Source organism: Centropristis striata, chromosome 4 (genome assembly GCF_030273125.1).
Source record: "Centropristis striata isolate RG_2023a ecotype Rhode Island chromosome 4, C.striata_1.0, whole genome shotgun sequence".
NCBI lineage: Eukaryota > Metazoa > Chordata > Actinopteri > Perciformes > Serranidae > Centropristis > Centropristis striata.
Window position 1 is genome coordinate 25,918,159 of NC_081520.1, and position 25,785 is coordinate 25,943,943.

The 25,785-nt window shown below is 39.9% G+C and overlaps 3 protein-coding genes across 11 annotated transcripts in view; 2 read left to right on the forward strand and 1 right to left on the reverse strand.

Annotated features, from left to right (window-relative positions):
• Window positions 1–9,899, forward strand: part of il15l (interleukin 15, like) — a 28,839-nt gene extending 18,940 nt beyond the window's left edge. For 5 of the 9 annotated variants that reach the window (XM_059331896.1, XM_059331895.1, XM_059331898.1 and 2 more), the window contains 2 exons: window positions 2,098–2,232; window positions 8,842–9,899. In XM_059331896.1, the coding sequence (XP_059187879.1) occupies window positions 2,098–2,232; window positions 8,842–8,952 (246 nt within the window). In that variant the 3' untranslated portion in view covers window positions 8,953–9,899. The remainder of the gene's footprint in view (window positions 1–2,097; window positions 2,233–8,841) is intronic. The other 4 variants (XM_059331897.1, XM_059331901.1, XM_059331902.1 and 1 more) reach the window with 1 other exon arrangement.
• Window positions 9,900–16,165: 6,266 nt separating this feature from the next.
• Window positions 16,166–18,230, reverse strand: triap1 (TP53 regulated inhibitor of apoptosis 1). The gene has a single exon (XM_059331977.1). It carries the CDS (start codon window positions 18,121–18,123, stop codon window positions 17,899–17,901), a length of 225 nt encoding a protein of 74 aa, XP_059187960.1. The 5' UTR covers window positions 18,124–18,230; the 3' UTR covers window positions 16,166–17,898.
• Window positions 18,231–20,027: 1,797 nt separating this feature from the next.
• Window positions 20,028–25,785, forward strand: part of supt5h (SPT5 homolog, DSIF elongation factor subunit) — a 28,969-nt gene continuing 23,211 nt past the window's right edge. Inside the window, exons 1-4 of the mRNA XM_059330986.1 lie at window positions 20,028–20,216; window positions 20,405–20,510; window positions 22,004–22,160; window positions 22,301–22,369. Of these exons, the coding sequence (XP_059186969.1) occupies window positions 20,424–20,510; window positions 22,004–22,160; window positions 22,301–22,369 (313 nt within the window). The 5' untranslated portion in view covers window positions 20,028–20,216; window positions 20,405–20,423. The remainder of the gene's footprint in view (window positions 20,217–20,404; window positions 20,511–22,003; window positions 22,161–22,300; window positions 22,370–25,785) is intronic.

Here is a 25,785-nt window from a genome sequence, read left to right on the forward strand (position 1 = left end):
GTGGATTTAATCTGTAACCACAGCGTGGTGTTACATCTGATATGATCTTTTCAAAACCTTTAGTACCTTCAAAGCTGCCAGATGGACTCATTCCCTGCTGCTCTTTCAGTCAAGCTTTACATCCTTAAAATCAAGAAGCCCTCTTGACCCCCTTGGGTGAACCTAGTTGGGGCTGGGACCCTCAGGTTGGGAACCACTGGCCTAAATAAAACCACAGATCTGTTGGAGATTTATAGTTTGAGCTAGTGTCATAATAAAAAAACATATTGTTAACCCTTACTGTTGATGTGGCACAGGCTTGCTGACCCCTGATGTAAATGTTTAGATTACTCAGACATTAATATAATTCTTCATCTGGAGACAGTTTTTTTGAAGATACAAGTTGTTGTATCAAGTGTACAAGTGAAGTTACATACGTACATACAACATTCTTACAGTTGTGACTCCACATTTATTCAGCTGTAAGCAAAAAGCAACACATACTCATCTGTCACACTCTGTGTATAAAACCACTTTTACAGGAAACAAATCCAGCTGCAGACAGAGTGAGGACTCGTTTCCATTTCAAGATGTAAACACAATGTCACTCAAGGGTTACAAATATGTATATATGCAGTTTTGCAGGAGATGGGATACTTTATTAACATGGATCACACAAATCACAAAAGATTGGTACTTCCTGCAGCTGCATGTTTCAGTCTCCATCCTGTTGCAAAAGATTGTAAACAAAGGCTTTGACTGGGTCCCTGTTTTTATGGATACTACCAGCCGGTGCATTCATTTAAAACAATTTAACTGGAACTAAACAACTCCGAAAAAGAAACATTATTGCAGTCAATTATTTTTCCTCTTTAATAATACCAACGGGTGTTGTATTTTATATTGTTGTAAAACCTGATTAGTCAGCTTTACAGCGAGATACAGCTTGTAAAGATCCCCTGCAGTATTCTCTTGTGCTGCAGCTGTAAGGCCTCGTTCAGACTGCCAGCCAAAATCCGATTTTTAGCCCATCCAGATTGGAACTGGATGACTCTTTTGAAGTCTGAACAGTCACAAATCACATGAAATCTGATTTTTGCGACTGGATCGAAACCACCTTCGGGAGGTAGTTTCAGATCGCATTTGGACAGATGGGTCTCAGTCTGAACCGCTCCAAACACTCAGATCGGTTTTGACTGTCCGTGACGTCACTCTACGCGGCGTAGCGCCGGCAGCGCGGAGACGAGATGTCCACCGGCAGCCGCGCCCGGCTCATGCGGCCCGACGGGGGCGTCCATCCTCCCGGTTTCTTCCCTGGTGCGTCTGAGATGTTCTGCACCTCTACTGGACAGTGATAGGGCCAATATACTGAGGTGACCTGCCTCCCTCATGTTTGTTGTTGTTGTTCTTGTCGCTCTGACGCCGTTACTATGGCAACCTGTCAGATCAGTCAATAATGTGGCCCAGTCTGAACAGAGTCATATCCGATTTGGACACTTGCTAAAAATAGTGTGGACAGTCAGCTCTAAAAATCGTATTTGAGTAGGAATCTGATTTGAATCAGATTCGCCTGCAGTCTGAACGCGGCCTAAGACCTGATTGGCTTCTGATTGACAGCACCTGTGTGCATGGGTCCTGCAGATCTGTTGAGTGTGCGTGCTCCACAGGCCGACTGGAAGCTGCAGCACTATTTGGTGTCAGCCCTGGTACCATTTCCAAAGACCAAATTCTGTGAGACTGGTCGAGTCAAAGATGTTTTCCTTATTCCTGTGGGAGAGTGCAGTCATCCAATCCACCAGGAAGCTCAAAACAAGGGTGAACTCCAATAGGAGACTATTGCAGAGGGTTTTGGCACATTTCTTTTGTGGTCTACCCACACGTTTGGCCGTGTTGCTCATTCCAAAGAAGCATGAAATACAACACCAATTAGTATCATTAAAGAGAAGAAATAATTGACTGAAATAACGTTCCAAACGTTTCTTGAGGAGTTTTTCTTAGTAGTTGCCCATTGTCAGAAATGTACACCATGGTATAAAAAGTCTTAAATCTGTTGTCTTCATGATGTCTCTCTCTCACCCGTCTCTCCCTTTCACCGTCTCTCTCTCTCTCGCTCTTCAGCAGAATTGCCCCCGCTCCACCCTGAAATGTTTTGCTGATGAACTTCAAGTCCTCATCGAGGAGTGGGACCTCCACAGATTAAAAAAATTAAAACTGAACACCAGGGTCGAAAATCTGGCACTAACTTTAAACCAGGTAAGAAGACAAGAAAGGAGAGACACAATCACAGTGATTTATCTTTAATCACATTTGTGTAGAAATAGGTTGAGCTTCTTCACATTTTGAAATTATATCCACCCATCTTCTTGTGATCCAGCAATAACATGATAACTTAACAATATATTTAGCCGTGGTTTTATGATATCAATAGCCTGTAATTGGTACATATAATAATAGAAGGTTACTAGGCCACAAATAAGATTAATAATTTGCCTACAGCACCAATCATTCAATAATTTGGACTAATAGAAGCATATAAAGAAGAAAAACAAGGGGACTAAATATTGAACCTTGCGGGACACCACAGAAATGTAAAAAGAGGTGAATAAATGATAATGATATGATAAAATATGTAATGAATTTCTTAAAAATCTTCAGAGAGACTAATTGATTAGAAGATTGGCAGAGAAATAATTAATTATTTTGATCAAAATTAAAAATGTCAGAAAAAAATGTCGTTTTCTCAAATTCTCCTTTGGCTTTTTGTTATTTCAAATCATATTAAACTGAATATCTTTGGTTAGTTTACGATATCAGCACCAGCCAGGTGCAGCATATAAGAGGGAAATAAAAAGGGTCCGAGTATTGAACCTTGAGGGACACCACAGAAAAAGGTGAATAAATTATGTAAATGTTTTGACATACTGAAATCTTTCAAATGCTTCAGGAATATATTGTTTCATATTTAAAAAGGCTTATTTATTACCCAAAATAGCTTCTCACTGGAGTTATTATCAGAAAACCATGAGGAAATAATGCATTTGTTTGAGACTTGTTTTTTGTTGGTGTTTTTGTGTGTGGGAGTTAACAGTGTGTCTCAGTAATGTGTTTTTACAACATCAAAGAAGAAGAATTACCAGGAAATCCTTGTTATGAAAAATGAACTCCATCCTTTTGCCATGTGCCGACATTTTAGAATTAAATAATTTCAGAAAGCTTTGATTTAGCCTTTCCATTGCTGGGAAACTCATTATCAACCAGATCACACTTTTAAACCACATACAAGTTACTCCACAGAGCAAGTAAAATCTCAGTTGGTGGTGAAACAGAAAAAGAGAAACAGATGAGATGTTTCCTTTACAGCCAGATGTTGGTTCGTGTTGTCTTCAGGATCCAGCTGTTGTCTCCTGTGTTTTACTTTCCCTGCACACTCTCAGTCTTATAAAATCAGTAGATCTGGTTTTTGAATGCTGATAAGTGGGCTTTTATGATTTTTTAAGAAAACATTTGCAGCCTAATTTAATTATTTACCATGACATGTTGGAATCTTTTTTTCAGCACAACCTCCCTTATATGACCTGATAATCAATTTTTAACTTTGACTAACTCGATCAACATTTAGAACCCCCAAAAAACAAAAAATCTGATTTTGAAAGTGATATGTATTTAACTTTCAGAACACAATCATGCTCAATGAAGACTTTTAAATGTTGGTTCCAAATCTTACATCTAAGAGATAACATGAGGAGAATACTGTGGATTTTTTCTTCTTCCTCTCCCGGACGCAATTTCGTCCCGCTACTAGTCCTACAACTTGAAGAGTTGCAGGACAAATTATATATCAAAACGTGCGGTTTGATCGGGATCGGTGTGCCATTACTTTTCTCGACAGAATACAAATTTTTCGCAATGTAAGTCACAGACACAAGTCTTGTGTATCGGTGTATTAATCCACGTTTCGATAGGTCTTATAGTTTTTTATCAATCCCTGTTCAATGATGTTCAATAATTTTCGGAGAAATTCTGAGATTATAATGGGTGTGTATTGCACGGAATGTTCGTGTCAAAAAATAAATTTGAAAACTGTGCTCCAGGCCACAAATTCCACTCTACAGAAATAATTTATACATAGAAACGTAGGAAAATTTGTCTTCTCCCTCACAATTCTCTGGTAAAGCTGTCAAAGTAATAGTTTGGGCGTAGGACGCACAGATGCGCCACCAACACGCACCAACAGCCTCATTGGCTCTCATATTAAAAACGCAGGAAGATTTCTGTAGAAAAGCATATTTAACAGTTTTTCAGATCGCTCTTACAAAGCTATTTCTTCATTTTTCTTCACAAAAACATATGTAGCTGTTCAGGAAGAACTCAGGACGCTCAAAGTGAAGTCGGATCAATGACTGTATTATGGTTTTGCCAAAAATGCTTTCTGTTCGAGGCCAGAAATTCCAGTCTGTCTACCTCTGGCTGCTGTCACTGTGCCGGAACATTCTACAGTGGCAGTTAATTCTGTTGATTGCTCTGCTCTGATTGGTCGACCACAAAGCCTTTGATCCTTTCATCCTTTGATGTATCTCTCACAGAAAGTGAGAACCAGACCCCCACACACACACACACACACACACACACACACACACACACACACAAACACACACACATACAGGTAACTTTATGTGATTACAGTTACAGATACACACATGCGCGCACACTCCTCCAGATACACATGCTTCACACACACACACACACACACACACAGGCAACTTTATGTGATTTTAGTTACACACACACACATGCACACTTAAGCGCGCACACTCCTCCTAACACACGTTTCACACACACACACACACACACACACACACACACACACACACACACACACACACACACACACACACACACACACACACACACACAGGAGGTTTGAGGTTGAAAGGGCATAGGTTGCTGTATAAATAAATACTTGAAAAGGAATGCTTGTTGTAGGTGCGCTCCTTGTATATACAGTTGAAACCAGAAGTTTACATACACTATATAAAAAGACACATATGCTTTTTTTTCTCACTATCTGACATGAAATCAGACAATCACTTTTCCTGTTTTAGGTCCGTTAGGATTACCAAAATTATTTCTATTTGCTAAATGCCAGAATAATGAGAGAAGGATTTTTTTAGACAATTTTTTATTACTTTCTTCAAAGTCAGAAGTTTACATACACTAAAATGATTATGCCTTGAAACAATTTGGAAAAGCCCAGATGATGCTGTCATGTCTTTGGAAGCTTCTGATAGGTTTATTGACAACATTTGAGTTAATTAGAGACACACCTGTGGATGTATTTTAAGGCACACCTGAAACACACTGCCTCTTCAGGCATCTGTAAATTGCACCCAAGGATGAACCAGACTTGTGCAAGTCCACACTTCTCTTCCTGATATCTTGGTTGATTTCTTTTGACTTTCCCATGATGTTACACAAGAAGCAGTGTGTTTCAGGTGTGCCTTAAAATAAATCCACAGGTTTGTCTCTAATTAACTCAAATGTAGGAAATTTTGTAGTTCTATATTTTATACTAAATATATCTGACCGTATCTCCAGTTTTACTTGGCCGATCATCAAACACAAACTGGCCTCATGGCAGGGTATTTTCTGGGCATAAATATATAAACATTGGATAAAGCAAATTTTATTTGGTGATAAATTAGATTTCAAGTTTTTGACTTTTATCATTTCACAAATCAGAGGGTTTTTTGTTGTTGTCATTTTTATGTCTTTTTGGTCATTTAGGTAGTTTTTTTGTCATTTTACTTAATTTTCTTTGGTAATTTTGTGTTTTTTATGGGGGTTTTTTGCTAATTTTTTGTCGCTATTGGTACATTTTTTGCTGGTCTTGTCTGTCTTTTTCAGTTTTACTTGTTCTATCTTCATCAAACAAAAACTGGAGCTGATGGCAGCTTCAGGTCTGACAGCAGGAAGTCATGAAGAAATCATGTGATTTGATCCGGAGGGTTGAGAGGATATATTGGACTTTGAAGCTCCAGAGAAGATAATGGCATCATATAAAACCAGAAGACCTACATAATCCACTGATACCATGGCATGATGTCTTATCAGGAGGAGTTGCTCATGTTGCTTGTGTTTAACGTCGGGTTAGAAAGACTTTTTGAAGAATCTGAAAGCAACTTCATGACATTTTGTAGTATTTGTGAGTTCAAAAGCAGCTTCTTCCCTATTTGTTTATATATATATATATATATATATATATATATATATATATATATATATCAGTATTTCATCTGCATTCATGCACACATCAACCATAATACCTGCTGAAGGCAGATTATTAATATTTGAACTGAAGAGGAGAGGATCTAAGGTCACTAGGTGACCACAGCCCTGTGTTGATCAACCAGAAGGAAATTGAACAAGTGTGCACATTCAAATACTTGGGACTGTACTTCGATTCTCAGCTCAGATGGACAGATCAGGTAAAGCATGTATGCTCAAATTAAGTCAGCGTCTGCACTTTTTACATAGACTCAGGACTCATAGACATAGAGTCAGCTACATGGTGTTAATAAGGAGATTATGTTGTTGTTCTATAGGGCATTGACTGAATCACTTATAAGATATGTAATTACAACTTGGTTTGGTAACCTGCCTTGTAGAACCTGATAATGTAATAAATTCCCGTTAATGTAATAACCCTGTTAATGTAATAAAAATCTGCACTTGAGTCCATTGAAAATGTAATAAAACCTGATAATGTAATAACTTCCCGATAATGTAATAAAGTGCATTTCCCAATAATGTAATACACTTTTTACCAATAATGTAATAAAGTATTACATTAATGGGAGGTTATTACATTATCAGGTTAGCCTTCATTTCGCAAGTCCTGATAATGTAATAATTCCCCAATATTGTAATAATTTAACAGCAGACCACCCATTACTTGGTTTCAAGTGGTGATACTGTGTAGGCAACTCTAGCTCAAGAGCTCTAGCGCCACCAACAGGTCAAAGTTGAATGTTTATTAACTTTTGACCAGTTCATCCGTTTTTCTCAAAGGATGTATCACTGAAACCCTTGGGCCAATCCGAGCTCAATGCATCCTCAATGGGGTTTTTCGGCCATATTGGATTTTCCGCCATCTTTGATTTGATCAAAAACTTTTAAAAGGCCTTCTCTAAACTTGGCCCAGATGATCTTCCGACCATGACACACAAATGCATTCAACATCTTCTTGAAATTCAAAGGCACTTGGCTGTGACAGCCAATCAAACTTGATGGTGAGGTCGCCAATCCGGAAGTAAGCCCATTTCTCAGTAACCCTTTAGCAAATCTTAACCAAACTTGGTACATATGACATCATGACATCATCATATGACCCAAAACATCTGGTGACCTTTGACCTCTAGGGGGCCACATATTCTGTCCAATCTTCATGAAACTTGGCATATGATCTTCATACCAAGTTGAACAAATGTGTCAAACAGCTTTTTCAAATTCAAAACCATTTGGCTCTCTGACAGCCATGATAATCTTGAGTACAGTATTTCTAGAATGCATTGGTGCAAGTGATTCAAATTTGGTATGAGTGTTTGTAGGGACTTAAAGATTAATTGATTTGATGATAAAGGTCAAAGGTCTCTCCTTATATGTCCTCGATGCACATGTTTCAAATTAAGCAGCTAGCTCAGTGAGCTCAGCAACATAGCAACATTTTAGCCAGTATATTGCATCCACTCTAGTTGTTTCTAGTTGTTATTAATATTACTACTATTATCGTCTTTAATCATCTCCAGTAATATATTATTACTACTAATACGAATAATCAAAAATATAGTATTACATTACAAGTATTGCATTACCTACATAGTTTTTCTAACTACATGCTGGTACCAAAGGCTCATCGATAGCTGTCCAGTGTATAAAGTCCCTTTTATTATTATAAATGTATTTTATATTCTATATTAACCTGATAATGTAATAACTTCCCATTAATGTAATACTTTATTACATTATTGGTTAAAAGTGTATTACATTATTAGGAAATGCACTTTATTACATTATCGGGAAGTTATTACATTATCAGGTTTTATTACATTTTCAGTGGACTCAAGTGCAGATTTTTATTACATTAACGGGGTTATTACATTAACGGGAATTTATTACATTATCAGGTTCAACATGCCTGTAAAACAAAAAGCACAACTGCAGAATCTGATTGGACGGGCGGTAAAAGATAATCGGTGTGCCACCCCATCCTCTCTCCAGGAAATCTTTGAGGAGACGGTGAGGAGGCAAGGCCGCAAAATCGCTGGTGATCCAAATCATGTTCTCTCCAGCGAATATGAGTTGTTGCCTTCACGAAAAAGGTATAGGGTACTAAACTGCAAGTTAAATAAATACAATCTGTCCTATGACCTACTACTGACCTATCTCCATTAAATTATTAAATAGTGCAAGATAGTGTGTGTGAGTGCCTGCATATGATTGACAGATTCATAAAGAGATTTGCAATAAAAACAATGGTATAGGGAAGTGTAATAGAATTAATGATGTTATATGGGTATATGGGCAATAGGAAGACAGTGTGTAATAGTGCAAATGAAGAGTATGTGTGTTCTGTGCTGATATGAATTCATGCGATATGTAAACAGATTTCCTTTTGTGTGTGTTTGTGTTCTGTGTTTTGTGATGTGCTATATGTGAACATGTGACATTCTCTTGTGTCCAAAACAAATTTCTCCTAAGGGAGACAATAAAGCAACTTACTAACTAACTAGAATAGAGCCCTGGGGCACTCTGGTGTCCTTTAACAACTCTTTAAGGTATAACTGTTTCTCTTCTCCCATGCAGACGGACCCAGAGTGTCTTCAGTGTGAACTTCTGAAGGAGGAAAACGCAAAGAAGTTCCTCCAAAGTCTTCAAGAAACTATTGAGATGGCGAACTTGCGTGGCTGCCCCTGATGCTGCCTATAAGGACTTTTAAAGGACACTTATATTGCCTGTTTTCCTCTTCATGAACTTTTCATTTCGCCTGAGCACAAATAAAGTGCATGATGTCTGAGCATCCCGGTGGCATTTCGTTTACTCAACACTCTATGTGGCTATTACCTGGCATGTTTTTTGGGTCCGACCTCAGTCGAGGTTCCAGGCGAGCTGAGCTTCAAGGTGGAGTTAAAACACTGCAGACCAGCTATCGGTTGGAGAAAATCACTAGTGCAACATCCTGCTCAAACCTGCATTTTTTAGTAGCCAAGCTACCATCAATAGAGGCCGCAGTTTTTTTATTCGCTCAATACAGACTTTAAATGTTGATGCAGCACAAATATGTTGTATAATTGACGAAGTGCAGACACTTTCGTAAGAAATCATACAAAGCCATTAATGAGAATATGTTGTTTGGTGATTAGAACAGCAGCTCGCAGTAAGATTAGTAAGTTAAATGTGGAAAAGGTGAGCATTTTCTGCATATTTTTCATTCATATGGGTGAAGAGATAAAATGCAGAGAAGAAAAACATGGAGGAAGAATCTGTGTGATCACGTTGTAATGCAAATCCAGATTTGGACAAATGGAGCGAAGCCTGCACTGATAAGAACAGCGCAGCTCATGCAGAGTGTGTCTGTAAAATGCTCTCACAGTTTTACATATTGGTCTGTTTTTAATAAGTGCAGTATGTCTGTTTAATTTAAATTGACACTTCATCTCACAGTTCATCCAGGGGCAGCTTCAGCACATTGAACTGAAATCTTCTTGCTGCTGCAGCTCTTTTCATGAAAATTAGCAGCGTGTTTCCAATTTGATTCCTGAGTTTATCTTATATTCAGCCTTGTTCTTCACTGCCTTTTGTTGTTGCATTGCTGTATTTATTGTGAAATCACTGGCAGGAATGTCAGTTGTGCAAAAGACAAATAAAATAGAAACCTATAACTGAAACATAACTCCATGGTCATTCTCATGGTCAAAACCACCGGAAATGTTGCTAAATGCGAAGAATATTTTTGGGCAAACAAACAGATCCATCTGTAAATCTGTGCAGAACAAAATATCTCCAGTAATTTCAGTGAAAATCTCAGGTTTCCTCTTGTAGAAATTCTACTTTAAAGTCTAACTATCTAAAGTTGCTGCTCCCCAGAGAATGAACCCCTTAGATTTTCACGTCTCAATGACTTTACCCCAAGCGCCTCCTCTGGACAAGGATACATTCCATCAGTCTGCTTCCTCCTCTTCTGGTGAAGAACTGTTTTCATCCACTTATCTGGACATTCCTCTAACCAGTTTCCCATCTGTTCCTGGAGAACTCCAAGGCATTACCAGGCCAGACGAGATGTATAATTTCTCCAGCGTGTTCTGGGTCTACCAGTTGGACCTGATGGGAGAAAGCTAGAAGACATGCAGATCAGACACCAGGACCACCTCACCTGGCCCCGACTGTAATGCACTTTTCACTGGCCTCCCGGAAAAAAACACCAACAGACTTCAGCTTATATAAAATTAAGCAGCTCGGCTACCAGTGGGGTGGCTGTGGCTCAGTTGGTAAGATCGTTCGTCCATGGCAGCTACATGTCGAAGTATCCTTGAGCAAGATACTGAACCCCAAATTGCTCCCGATGCTGCGTTCATAGGTGTGTGAATGAATTCCCAATGGTGGCAGGTGGCACCAGTGTTCCCTGGTAGCCTCGGCCACCAGTATGAATGTGTGTGTGAATGGGTGAATGAGCGTAGTGTGTAGTGTAAATCGCTTTGGATAAAAGCGCTATGTAAGTGCACCCCATTTGCTATTTACCAACCAGAACCAAGAAGAAGAAATATACAAGTCCAGTTTTAGCACTGGCTTCTTGTAACTCCTCCAAATCCCTTACTTGAGTAGGATCGCTACATGCCCTCCAGAACGCTGCAATCACCTGCTGCTGGTTTACTGGGGGCTCACAGCAGCTGCAGGAAGAAACTCTGCAGCGCAGCTGTCAGTTCTGCTCCCAGACTGGAACATGCTGCCCACAGATATCAGCTCAAAGAAAGCTTCAAACCTTTCTCTTTAGCCGAGCATTTAAACAGCTTTGCAATTGCTCTATGCTGCACTTTACTACACTGATTGATTGCATGATTACATTCTGATTTTAAAATTCAGTTTACCTTGCAGTTGGGTTGAGTCTGGTTCATGGGAAAACTCTCTGGGGTGAATTATTGTGGAATTAATTTCAATTAGACACGACCAGTCTGTGAATGTTTCCGTCGGGACAGGACAGAGTCAAAACACAAACTTATTAAGATGTTCTGCTGAACTTTTTATTATCTATATTTTTAACTTGCATTTTATAAATTGAATGCTATTATTATCTGGCGCCGGGTTGCGGGGGCAGCAGGCTAAGCAAAGTGTTCCAGACGTCCCTCTCCCCAGCCACAACGTCCAGCTCCTCCTGGACCTCGAGGCGTTCCCAGGCCAGGTGAGAGATATAATCCCTCCACTGTGTTTTGGGTCTTCCCCGGGGCCTCCTACCAGTTGGATGTGCCCGGAACACCTCTAACGGGAGGCGCCCGGGAGGCATCCTTACCAGATGCCCAAACCACCCTAGCTGGCTCTTTTCCACACGAAGGAGCAGCGGCTCAACTCCGAGCTCCCTCCGGATGTCTGAGCTCCTCACCCTATCTCTAAGGCTGAGCCCAGCCACCCTACGGAGGAAACTCATTACAGCCACTTGTATCCGTGATCTTGTTCTTTCGGTCACTACCCAAAGCTCATGACCATAGGTTGGAACATAGATGGACCGGTAAATTGAGAGCTTTGCCTTCAGGCTCAGCTCCTTCTTCACCACAACGGTCCGGTACAACGCCCGCATCACTGCTGACACTGCACCAAACCGCCTGTCCATCTCACGCTCCGTTCTACCATCACTCACCCTTCGCTTGAGGCAGTACCTCTCCCCATCCAGAGGGGGCAGTCCACCGTTTTCTGGCAGAGAACCATGGCCTCAGACTTCCCCTATAAAGGAGAAGGAGGAGGAGGAGGAGGAGGAGCCTCATTTCACCTGTTTGAATTCGCAATCTAAAAGCTGATGACCGTACGTGACTCTGATGGTCCCTTCTGGCTCAGCTCCTCTCTACCACAACAATCCGGTACAACGCTGTCATCACAGCTGCCACAAACCTCTAGTTGTGAGTCGTTTGGTTCACTCTAACTAACTAACTAATCTTCTCTATGACTTGACAGTAATGAGTCTCAGTGAGAGATGTGTTCCCTCGTCACCTTGCAGCTGCATCAGTTCAGTCAGGACAGGAAACAGAAAATTAGTTCAAGACTCAACTATGAATCCTCAAGTTTGAGTCTCTCGTTCATTTGTCCTGTGACAGCAGGACTGTGTGCGAGCTGCAGCACAGTTCACAATAGATGATTCATACCAATCATACCTTTTGTTCTTTTTTGTCACGTGACAGCTCTATAGGGCTACAGCGCCACACTAGTTAAAATTAATGAAATTAAATAAAAGATTAGCTTAAATTAACCGCCCGAGAGTCAGTAAAAAAACTCGAACTTCCAAACACTACAAACTGCAAGACCCTGAAGTCTCACAGAGTGGATTGTCAATGATTTGTCTCCATGGAACACAACAAAAGAAAGCCTGGTTAACCATCACATGGATCATATCACATCATCATAACTTTATTTGCATGGTGGCAGATCTCATCTGACTTTGACCCACCGGAGGGAACAAGAAGTTCCCTTGTTTAAAAAACAACAAGAAGTTGTTTTTTAAACAAAATTCATTGTTATTATTTGATCCAAATCAACAGTGTGTTTCTGATTTCTGATTTCCCGTCAGTGTGCTCTGAGCTCTGAGCCAGCTGAAATGTTTCAAACATTTGCAACTTAATGCACATTTGTAGCTCTGCTGAGTATTTAAAGCAGCAGGAATGTAATAATAAAACATCACAAGCAGCTGAAACAGACCCTGAGGGGCCGATTTCATGCTTCTTTGGTAAAATAAATTGAGTGTAGGAACACTTGTGTGAGGTTTATTGTTAGTATGAGGATACAGGTTATTGTTATTAAGTTATCATTATTAATTGCAGTTGCCACAAATACTCACTTAACCTGCTGATTTATGCTTTTTGACTCAGGCATCTGATGTGCTGAATTTATGGCAAAAAAACTTGTCTGCAAGCTTTTTTTTAAAGGTGAGACCGAAACTAAACCACACATTGCAAATGAAATATTAAACCTAAATGATAACGTGATGGAAAGACAAATGCACAAATGAATTTGTTCCTGTTTTATTCTTAAATCTTATTAAGCATCACTGGATTCACACATTGGGGCTTCAGATTGTGGAAACAGCTTATGAATAAGATAGCAACAATGTGTTTCCAAAAAACTTGGGAAAAATTGGGAAAGTTGTGGAACACCTGTTTATCACAATGAATAGGTGAATTAGTAACAGGTGATTGGATCATGATTTGCTGAGGACACACTACAAGACCTTTTGTCAGATGTTACCCTCCATTCCCAGCTGGACAAAGTCTGCAGCAGTGTGCAGTGGTTGGGGACAGTCAAACCGGTCAAATCTATTAGTGTGTGATGGGAACAGACCTCAGTTGCAGTCAATCAAACATGTTTGAATTTTTTGAGGTGAATCTGAAAGAAGTCGGGTCGTGTGAACTGATTACTGACCCAACTGCAAACTTGGGGCAACGGGGAATAACGAGAATATATTGACTCTCTTATCTTCTTGATGTTTTTTTCTGAGCAGACAATCACAGATTGTCTTCTTCTTAAAGTTTTATTGGCAAACCACAAATTGTGGCATTACCGCCACCAACTGGTCTGTTTGTTTCCCCTGTAAACTGTCACCCACATTACACTACACAAAACCTTTATGGACCAAAAAACAGCAGTGGACGGCTCCTCTCTCTCCGTTGCAGGCTGGAGAGATACAAAAGATCCTTCTCTCCTACAGCCATCAGGCTGTCTCATTCTAACAGAGATTCTACCAGACTAACTGAATTTCCCTCTGGGATAAATAAAGTAATTTTGATTTGATTTGATTTGATTTGTAGATACTCAGTTGGTAGGTTTCTTCCAAACACCCAAACATCCTAGTAGTAGGACTTGTTTCTTTCTTGTTGTTCTTCCAGGGAGAAAAGGGTTAATGTTGTCTGTGACCTGCTGAATCATAATTTTCCAGAGAACTGAGCGAAAAGTAAAGCCAAAATATCATAAATCGGAGGGTGTGGCATTTTGACAGTTTTCACAGACATGAAAGATAAGAAAACAATTGCATTTAATGAATGATAATAGTAATAAACAAGATATATTTTACATAAACTTACAAAGTATCCGCCTAGTTCTCATGCTTCTCAGGCGTAGTAAAAGCTGCTGGCAGAGGTCCACACCGCTCTAACACCCGCCGGCTGCAACCTCCTAACATGTTATTATCAATCCCTTTCTGTGCTGCAACAAATGCTGGGAAACTTATTAAACGTTATTTAGTAAATGCTTTGATGATTGAAAGGAAAAACTGCTCATGCACAAAGCCAGCAGACCACACTGACAAAACAAAACAAGTGCGTCATTCTGCAGAATTCTAATCGACCAAAGGCCGCCTCATGTTTGGTGATAAAGACAGAGGCAGGATGTGAAGCAATGAAGATTCATTAGTTTTATTAGTAGTAGTAGTAGTTATTAGTAAATTGCGGTTTGTAACACAGAAACGTGAGAAGACGTCACTGGAATCCAGAAATACCAATAAGAATTTATAGCATTTTACAAATCTTTTCTCAAAATGAGTTTTCTCTCATGCTCTTAGCCATAAATCTCCACTTCAGCTCCAAACTGACCACTTTTATTCCTGAAGATTCAGTCATTCATACCCAGATTTTGTTCCCAAAAGAGGACAAAAATGTATATTTTTCTGACTTTTGGCAGTATTTTCTGATTTATGTAATGATAAACTGAGATATCCTAATTTTCTTCTGTGCAAAAAAAAGTTGAATCTAATGTTATCAACAAAATAAAATCATTACTTTGATTTTTTTTTTTTCTTTTAATCTCATAAATCTGCAACTTTTTTCTCGTAGATTTGCCACTTTTAATCTCATAAAACTTAAATGTTCTTTCTTGTTGATTTGCCACTTTTAATCCCATAAATCTGCTACTTTTTTCTCGTAGATTTGACAATTTTAATCTCATAAATCTTTAATGATTTTTCTCGTTGATTTGCTACTTTTAATCCTATAAATCTGCAACTTTTTCTCTAGTAGATTTACCACTTTTTACCACTTTTTGTCACTATTTCCTCATAAATCTGCTACTTTTTTCTTGTAGATTTGGCACTTTAATATCATGAATTTGCGATTTTTTTCTTGTAGATTTGCCACTTTTTTTTTTCATACTTGGCCCTAATACGCTGTTGTATAAAAATATATGCAAATCAGCACTTATTTAATGTGTTTACGCCTCATTTGCTTGTCTAAACGTAACAATTTCAGAAAAATTGTAATGTAAAAAAATACTGTCTTAATGTAAAAAAACAAACTGGGGAAGTTTCACGGTGATATCTATAAGTTTAAAAAATAAAATGGGGCCTAGGACGGAGCCTTGGGGTTCTCCACAAGTTTAAAGAAAGAAATCACTCTAAAGAGGATAAATCCCTTCGAGCTGAACCTGTAAGCTGAAAATAAATGTCAGTTTGTCTAATATGATCTGAAACCTCCTTTGGCTGCATCTGAAGAGGTTTTACAGCCATTATGCGCTGTGATGAATGAGGTGTGAGGATATGTGAAACCAAGCATTAAATTCCTCTCATGCAACATGGAAACAAAAACAAAAAAATCTGGATACTTATTAATCCTTCTTGTGTTTTATGGAAACAGAAAAAGTTCAAATGATGATGTCTCAACAGCCAACTATTCTTCGTCTTTCTCTCAGCATTTTTGCCTTTTTTTTTAAAATACATAACTTTCCAGAAATCTTTTATAGGAAACATGTGGGTTCAAACTGTGTTTAAAGGTTTTCATGTCTGCAGCAGTGAATAAAAGTGGTGACTCATGTTGGCTGTTTTAATAATATAAACTGTTTATTTCTTACTCTGTCTGTGCAGATTCTTCTCTGCAGGAACAGAGGCCAACTGTGAGATTTTTTTTTCTATTTATGGAGCAAGAAGTGAGTAAGATATTTCAGTATCTGGAAAGTCTGAAAAAGCAATTTATTCAGATATTTTTTCCCTTTATTTTTTCAGGAGCACTTACATTCATCAATTTTATACATTCTATTCCTAATAATATGGTGATAATTGAGATTTTTATGGCTGTTTACAGTATTGTCTGATTTATGGAAGGATAAAAAGAGATTCTTTCTGTAACGACAGAATAAATAAGAATTTTGAACCTGCCAATGTTCACATTTTTGTTCTGGAAATGTATGCAGATTAGTACATATTTAATAAGATAATGTCTCATTTGCGGATTTAAACATATAATTTCAGATAACTTGTAATATAAAAGGTAATTTTCTTAAAGTCAGGAATCAACTGGGGACGTTTCAGTTAAATCTATTAATTATTTTTTTAAACCTGTAGAGTCCCTGATTATATATCCAGAGATTACTGATATATAAATACTGACAAATATGTGATATTAATGTAAAAAAAAAAAAATGTTTTTGCAAAAATTTTTGTTGCAGAAACCCTCAATATATCCGCACAAAATATAGATAATTAAAATTGGCCACAAAATCACAAAAAGTTGTTTGTTATGGTAAATGTATTAATCAATTTATATTAATCTACAGTCAAAATAATGAGCCTGACAGCAGAGATTTTTCTCTGTTGTTGTTGAAGGTCTTAGTGTATTATGCCAGAGTCTGGAGGAATTTTTCACCATTTTTATGGTCTCAAGAGGCTGCTGCATTCAATCTTTTAGTTTGAAGGTAAAGAAAATGTCCATGGTGAGAGAGAGAGAGAAAAGCAGCAGTGAGCGGATTCTTGATAGATTAAATTAATTATTTCAGCTCTATTTGCAGAAATTACAGCAGCAAACATTCATGTTAAATAAACTCCAACATACACTTTTTATTCATCTACAGTCAGAAAAATAAAATGTGTGCATCAAGAAAACATGAAAAGGAAATCTCTAAAATGTCAAAAGCTTTTGGAACCAAATCACATTATGGATCATTCTCTGCTGTTCCTTAATGAGATAGTTCGGATTATTTGTCTTGGCACCGAATGTGTGTAATTAATGGTATCAACCCAAACATCGCTGCGCAAACTGATGTTTCTAAACCCTTATAACTCTAAAATTTGAACATTTAAATATCAAAAAATCATGTTTACTGCAGATTTATGACTAGAAAAATCAGGCACACAGCGCTGAGCTGCAGCTCAAATTAATCCTTGGTTGCAGCTTTCCAAAACATAATGAGGGGTGCAGTGGGAATCTGTACAGTGTCTGAAGGTGAAGAAAATGTCCATATCGACGTCTTCAAATGTCTGATGTAAAGAGAGAAAAGCACCAGTGATGCAGTACATTACCTATCTGACTTCATATTTCAGCCCTACTTGCAGCTTTGCAGCAAACATTCACTTTACTTCAAATATAAGCGTCCGGTTTGAAAATAAAAGGAAAAAGAAATCTGTCCTGGGGTGAGTTGTGTGTGTTAAAATCTGCAGAAACACACACACACACACACACACACACACACACACACACACACACACACACACACACACAGATCCAAATGTTTTCTTTCAGATCACGGTTATATAGCTCGGCTGTGAATGTCCTGCAGAGAGCAGAAACACACGGTCGGTCCAGGCTCCGGCTTCATCTCCGCTTCTGCGCATGCTCAGCGGGCCTCATGTACTGCCTCAGGTCCTCGTTGTGTATCGATCTGAGTGTTATTGGTGATCAGCGTGTATCAGCTCTCAGGTTTGTCCTTGTTGGGGCCCATGAACTCCACCCCGTCGATCGGGATGTCCTTCTCCTTGATGGCCTTCTGCACGCAGCGCTGGTACATCTTGAAGGTCTCGGTGCACGGGTCGCCGCTCCGGTCCCCCTTCAGGAACTTCTCGGCGAACCAGCGGTTGAAGCACTGGTCGTACTCCCGCTTCAGGTCGGTGCAGGCCTCCCCTACGCTGTTCATCTCCGATTCTACCGCAGAGACGGCGAGGAAAACCCCAAAAACTCAGCAGGTTCCTGATCCGAAGTCTCGTTTTAAACGTCAACAGCAACACTGCGTGACTCTCCTTGAGCGCCGCGATCTGATTGGCTAGTTTGGGAACGGCGTCTGACGTAGTGGCGTCACGACTTGGCATAGATGTTACGTCAAGAGGGAGGACTCACTCTGAGTGAGCAGAAGAGAATCAGAAAGAGCTTTGTGTTCTATACAATCTATCGTTCTACGGAGGAGGATCAGAGCAAAAACAGGGAGAGCACAAAAAATACTAATAATGCACTTTGAGAAAAAAGTCGAAATGACCGAGAATAAAGTCATTTTTTGAGTTGAGTTTGAGTATCTAAAAAAATCATAAATTACATAAAAGCAGATTTTCCTAAAACAATAGTGTGGCAGCCTACTACCAACAATATCTCATTTATGTATTGGGGATTTGAATTCTACTATACTATACATTTGAAACCAGAAGTTTACATACGCTATATAAAAATACAAAGATCTTTTTTTTCTCAATGTCTGTCATTAAATCAGATTACATTTTTCCTGTTTTGAGTCAATAAGGATTACCAAAATAATTTCAATTTGCTAAATGCCAGAATAAAGAGAGAGAGAATGTTTTAGACAATGTTTTTTATTACTTTCATGAAACTGTATGACTTTGGTCAGACATTTTGGATATCATTCCACAAGCTTCTCACAATAGTTGCCAGTAATTTTTCCTCCTGACAGAACTGGTGTAACTGAGCCAAGTTTGTAGCCTTGCACGCACATGCCTTTTCAGCTCTGCCCATACATTTTCAATGGGATTGAGATCAGTAATGGCTTTTTCCTGGCAGAGTGGCCTTTCAGTCCATGTCGGTACAGAACTCATTACACTGGATAATGACACACCCTTACCAGCTTCAGCCAGCATCTTCACAAGGTTTTTGCTTTTGTTCTTGGGTTGATATGCACATTTCGGACCAAAGCACGTTCATCTCTGGGACACAGAGCCCGTCTCCTTCCTGAGCAGTATGATGGCTGGACATTCCCATGGTGTTTATACTTGGGTATAATTATTTGAACAGATGGATGTGGCACCTTCAGGCATCTGGAAATTGCACCCAAGGATGAACCAGACTTGTGCAAGTCCACAATTCTCTTCCTGATATCTTGGTTGATTTGTTTTGACTTTCCCACAATGTTGCACAAAGAAGCTGTATGTTTCAGGTGTGCCTTAAAATACATCCACAGGTGTGTCTCTAATTAACTCAATTGTTGTCAATAAACCAGAACATCCAAACCATCAGAAGCTTCCCACAACATGACATCATCATCTGGGCTTTCCCAAATTGTTTAAGGCATGGTAATGTTAGTTTATGTAAACTCCTGACTTTGAAGAAAGTAAAAAAAATTGTCTAAAAAATCCTTCTCTTATTATTCTGACATTTAGCATAAATAAATAATTTGGGTAATCCTAACGGACCTAAAACAGGGAAAATGATTGTCTGATTTCATGTCAGACAGTGAGAAAAAAAAGCACATGTGTCTTTTTGTATAGAGTATGTAAACTTCTGGTTTCAACTGTATATACTTGGCCAATAAAGTTGATTCTGATCAGTGGTGGAAAGTAACTAAGTAATTACATTTACTCAAGTACTGCATTTCAATACATTCCAATTTTTTCTACTTTTTCTCCACTTTATTTCAGAGGGAGATATTTACCTTTTACTGCACTACATTTATATGACACTAATATTAAGCATACAATATATATTATTTAATAATAATGAAAATAATAATAATAATTTTTATTATTGAAAGACATATATTTTATGTAAAAAGTGTCATATAAAAAAGTGTTTCTGTAGCGGATCTAAATTTCAGAGAACAGAGTGAGACCTCCTACTCCTCTGGTCCAACCACTCTCCAAATCCCGCGAGAGATTCCGAAACTTCCCGAAATCTCGCGGTTGTCCATGAAGACGTGAGGAGCATCAGCATCCTCTGCTCGAAATAAGCTCGTATTTACTTTTATTGATCGACTAAAGAGACTTAAAACACAAGCGAGGGTTAAAAAAGGTGAGAAGCAGCCGTGGAGCTGATCGGCTAACATTTGATTGCTGCTGTTTTCTTGATATTCCTGTAAACGACATTAGCATGCTCTGCTAGGCCAAACTGACTGTGGTGCCCGGATGTTTCGGTGCTGCTAGCTTGTTTTCTATTCAAACTTTGGCGAAGTGTTTTGTCTTAATTTGCCACTTTTTCAGTCAGTTTCAGGGGTAAAATATGTCTGACAGCGATGATAGCGACTTCTCCGACAACCAGAGTGAGCGCAGCAGCGACGGAGAGGCCGAGGAGGCGGAGGAGAATGAGGTGAGCTAACCGCTAAGCTAATGATGCTAACAGCCCACTGACTTCAGGTAAACATTGTGACTCCATGTGGCGGTTAAAGTGAAACAAACTGCTTAAAATAACATGTAAATGCTGTAAAGTTATGCTATTAGAGAGGGAGCATTATGTCACATAGTATGTACTTCATTGTTCATTTTACTTTTACTTAACAAATACTGTAAATATTTTTCCTGGTTTACATATTTGGGATACTTGAAATTTACTGTAGTAAGTTTTCTTCTGACACCTTTTTGTACAAAGCGTCCTTACAGCTGTGTGTTGCCGCTTATCACCCACCCCCCCTAGCCCCGGCGACACCAAGTGTAAGTGAACTTGGTTTTATTTGATGTCATTGAGTTAGAAGTTAGATACAACATGATTACTTACTTGAAAATGTTAAGCTTGGTGTATTTCATCAGCATTGTGTTGGGGCGATGGGGGCAGGTGGGGCTTCTTTTCCCTTGTCCAAAGTGTGGATGACCGAAAAAGTTTGAGAACCACTGATTTAACCCATCCTTTTTGACACACCAATGAACACACCATGCTCAGGAGCAGAGAGCAGCACATATCTGCATGGCCAGGGAGCTGTTAGGTGCCTTGCTCAAGTTCTTGACAGTTCCTGTCAGTCCTCGGATTCAAACCGGCAATCCTCTGGTTACAAGGCCGATTACTAACCTCTAGGCAACAGACTGCCCAGTTTGCGGAGGGCGAGACAGGTCATGAGACTATAACAGGACAGACAATCATTCATGCTCTCATTCACAGTTCAGTCTCATTCAGTTAAACCTAAGCTGCATGTTTTTGGACTGTGGGAAGAAGCCGGAGGACCCAGAGAGAACCCACGCTGACACGGGAGAAGAACATGCAAACTCCACACTGAAGAGCTGGTGCAAACATTTATGATATTGCGGATTGATAACTGTGACTCCCCGCATGCAGATGATCCAGAACCACCGGCGTGTCTGGTCTTTATATGTCAATCTGCCGCCCGCATAGAAATTCAAAACCCAGATTCTCCACAACTAGAACAGCTCCCTCCTCCCTGAACTCCTTCATTCTGACCCTCATATCCTCACACTCACTACGCTGTAACAGTGAAAGGTGTCTTACTCCTCCGCCGCCGCAGAGCCCTGAGTTGCCAGCTTGACTCTGCTCCTCTGTAGTTCCCTCTAGAGGAACCATCTGCCGAGTCCACCTCAATCTGTAAGAAGAGATTAAATACCTGAAAGCTTTGTACTGAACGAATTAATGTAAAACAATTCTCTGCACCATCTGCACTGTCCTTGTACACCGTCAGACGAAACCTATGTCCTGTTGGACTCAAACTTAATCCCACATGTATGTCACTTTGGATAAAAGCGTCTGCTCAATGAAATTGGAACAACAGTGTACGTTCCATTAGTACTTTACTAGAGTGAGAGATCTGAATACTTGCTGCACCACTTTAAGTTAGTTTTGTGTTTGTCCCTCACCAGGAGGAGACGGCCAGCCCAGTGGGCAGCGACAAGGTAGCAGAGGAGGAGGGGGAGGACCTGGAGGATGAGGAGGAGTATGATGAAGAGGAGGAGGAGGACGACGATGACCGTCCCAGGAAGAAGCCAAGGCACGGAGGGTTCATCCTGGACGAAGCCGGTATGAATTGACTTTTTGTCTTTAATTAATGCAGTCTCCTTTTAAATTGTCCTTCATTGAGACAACTGTTGCTTTTAAGGGACAAAAGTAATTCTAATTGAGTTTTATTACTCTTCTTTTGTCGTTCTGTCTCTCTCTAGATGTGGACGATGAGTATGAGGACGAGGAAGATCAGTGGGAGGAAGGAGCTGAAGACATTCTGGAGAAAGGTGAGAAACTCGACCTGTTCAGAGGACGTGAAGAGAGATGCTTTAATATTTTCCTCTGCAGGTGTTTCCCGCACAATCACTCAGGAAATGTTGAGTTTGTATGATTTAAAAATCAACCCAACAAAAACATTAAACTCCAATCAGACTCTCTTCACTTTCAGTAACAAGTTACCAACAAGATTATTTTTTTTTTTTTAGTCGCAGCTGTATTTGCAGACATAAACAGTGTTCACACAAATCCCACAAAAACCACACATCTGCTGCCAATTTTCTGAAACATGTGGCTGTGTTTATAAATGTGTTTTAAGCCAGTGGTCCCCAACCTTTTTATTACCGCGGACCGGTCAACGCTTGACAGTTTTACCACGGCCCGGGCGGTTATATTGTTGCCAGTTTGAACCGTCAGACCAGGCTTCTGCAAGTTTGTATGCCCGTTAAGACTCACAAGCTGTCGGACTCTGGTCGCTATGGTAACGTATAAACATGCCTTCAAAATAAGACACAGATACGCGACAAAAACAAATATAAAGTGCATGAAAAATTTAACTCACCATAACGCCAAATCAATGGGAGCCCTGAGCTTGTTTTTCTGCAACAAGACGGTCCCATCTGGGAGTGATGGGAGACAATGACACCCGAAGTGTGTTGCTGATGTTCAGTCTACTCCGTTGTTTTGTTTTGGTTGCCGTCACTGCGGAAAACCCCGATTCACACAGATAGGATGTCGGAAATGGCAACAGGGTTTTCAGTGCTGTGGTGGCGATCTCAGGGTATTCTGCCATGACTTTAATCCAGAACACCGGCAGAGTTGTTGTCTCGAACGTACTTTTAAGGCCGCCGTCATTTGCGATCTCCAGCAGTTTATCTTCTTCTTGCATAGACATGCTAGATTCACCTGGTTTATTGACAAATGGGTCGCGGATCCATTCCTTGCCAATTCGTGGGTCCTTTGTGGTTGGGAAGTAGCGCTCGAACTCCTTTAAAAGCAAAGACAGGTGATCGTGCACCAGCTGGGAGAATGAAGGTTCAGGCTCTGTCTCACCCAAAATCCCCGCTAATGTTTGAAACATGTCCAATATGCCTCTGTTCACGCGCCGTCCCCACAAATCCAATTTGGCTTTAAATGCAGCTACTTTATCTGCCAACTTGAAGACCGTTGTCATTTTTCCTTGAAGTGACAGATTGAGTTCATTGAGCAGGTTAAATATGTCGCACAGGTAAGCCAGTTTTGCGACCCATTCCTCGTCACTGAAATGTGCTGCCAGCGGTGACTTCTTTTCTGAGAGAAATCTTTGCAGCGGCTCTCGTAATTCAAACACTCTAGCCAGCGATTTCCCTCTGGATAACCATCTTATTTCTGTGTATAAGATAAGGCGCCTGTGCTCCGCGTCCATCTCCTCACAAAGCTGCTCAAACAGGCGCGAGTTAAGGGCGTGTGCTTTGACGTGGTTAATAACTTTAACGACATCATTCAATACGCTGTTCAATTCCGGTGGCATTTTTCGGCTTGCCAGCATTTCCCTGTGAATGATACAATGTGTAGATTCACACTCAGGCGCAACCTCCTTAATCCGAGCAGTTAAACCGGACAGCCGTCCGGTCATGGCAGCAGCTCCATCTGTACATATGCCGACACAAAAGGCCCATTTCAGTTTTCCTGACATATAACCATCTAGCGACTTGAACAGTTCTGCGGCTGTGGTGTTGGTTGCTAACGACAGTGCACATAACATGTCCTCATGCACATCCTCCTGATAAAGATATCGCACATAAACAAGTAGTATTGCCTTGTTGTCAACATCTGTAGATTCGTCAACCTGGAGGGCGTACCACGGTGATTTTTCAATCCTCTCCAACAGTTGTGTCTCTATGTCTTCGGCTATTTCCTCAATGCGCCGAGTCACGGTGCTAGCCGACAGAGGCACCTGTGCTATCTTTGTAACAGCAGCCTCTCCGAGAAGTTCACGGCAAATGTCTTTAGCGGAAGGCAAGATCAATTCTTCACCGATAGTGAATGGCTTTTTAGCCTTAGCAATACGGTTAGCCACCAAGTATGATGCTCTCAGTGCATTCGCATTTACTGATGTGGTGGCCCTCAGTAATTTCTTCTGTCCCTCGTGTTCCTGTTTTTTTCTTTCAAAATAATCCAGGGGTTTGTCTTTTAATCCAGGGTGCCTGGTCTCCAAGTGGCGAAGCAGTTTTGACGGCTTCATTGCCTCATTAGCAAGCCGGTCGCCGCATATTATGCAGAGCGGGCTTGGTACATGCGAATCACCTGCCGCGATGAATCCGTATTTCAAGTAGGACTCCTGGTATTGTCTGTTAAAAGCCTTCTTTTTCTTAGAAGTCGTTTGCTCTTCTGTCTCTTCATTGGGCCTTTTCCCCTTCGCAAAGAAACTCTCCAAAGACATCTGTTTCTTACTCATTTTGCTAGTTTGTGGGTTACATTTTCGCGCCCAGGTGACCGGAAATCCAGTCATTTTTCAAAATAAACGTTTTTTCAAAATAAAAGACCGTTCATACTCAGTTAATAAATAAAACGGAAATAATTAATTATTTATTGTGCGGCCCGGTACCAATTGACCCACGGACCGGTACCGGTCCGCGGCCCGGGGGATGGGGACCACTGTTTTAAGCTACTGTACCTAGAGCTCCAGTTCACTTGAGTTCACCATTACATTCAACTTGTGAAAACGCCTCAGGGTGGAAATCCATTAGATGGAACATGTTGCCAGCTTTTAAAAACATGCTGCTTGATAAATAGTCCCTATTAAATCTGAACCACAGTGCAAAGATAAGAGACGTAATAATGGATTTAATGGTGTGATTCAAGCAACTTTATGATCCGTACAAGTAGATTGATATGTTGTCCTGAAGTAAACCGAGTCACCTTTAAAGGGCAGAAAAAGTTCAAACAACTCAATTGTTTTTTGGCAAAACGTTTAGTTGTTAATGGGCTGAAACTCTGTTCAGACTCTTCGGTCTGATTGGAAACATTCATCACACGTCGACACACATATGTAATTTTCGACTTATTTTTCGCTGCTTTCACACAGTTCTGATGTGATCATTCATCTGTGTGTGACCTCTGACCTGGAAAATCAGCTCTACATTCACACAGGTCTCGGGCTGTGCGGTTTGGGAAAAAAAATATATTTGTGATTATTTTGGCTGATATTAAAATTGCCATTGCCAATAGGGATTTTTTTTTTGCATGATTATTCAATTTTTCATACTTTGCATCTGCTCCAGTTTGGTTATTGGATTTAGATAAAAATCCAATTTCATTGTGCTTCCCCACTAAGGTCTGATTTCAAACTGTGCAGGCACAAATTAATGCAACATTTTGGAGGAATTTTGCATACTTCTCTTTGTTTCTCATCATAGTCAACCAGATACTTGTGTATTTGTCTGTT

Excerpts from the sequence above, each read along its gene's own strand:
- triap1 (XM_059331977.1), bottom strand. The coding sequence starts at position 18,123 with ATGAACAGCGTAGGGGAGGCCTGCACCGACCTGAAGCGGGAGTACGAC.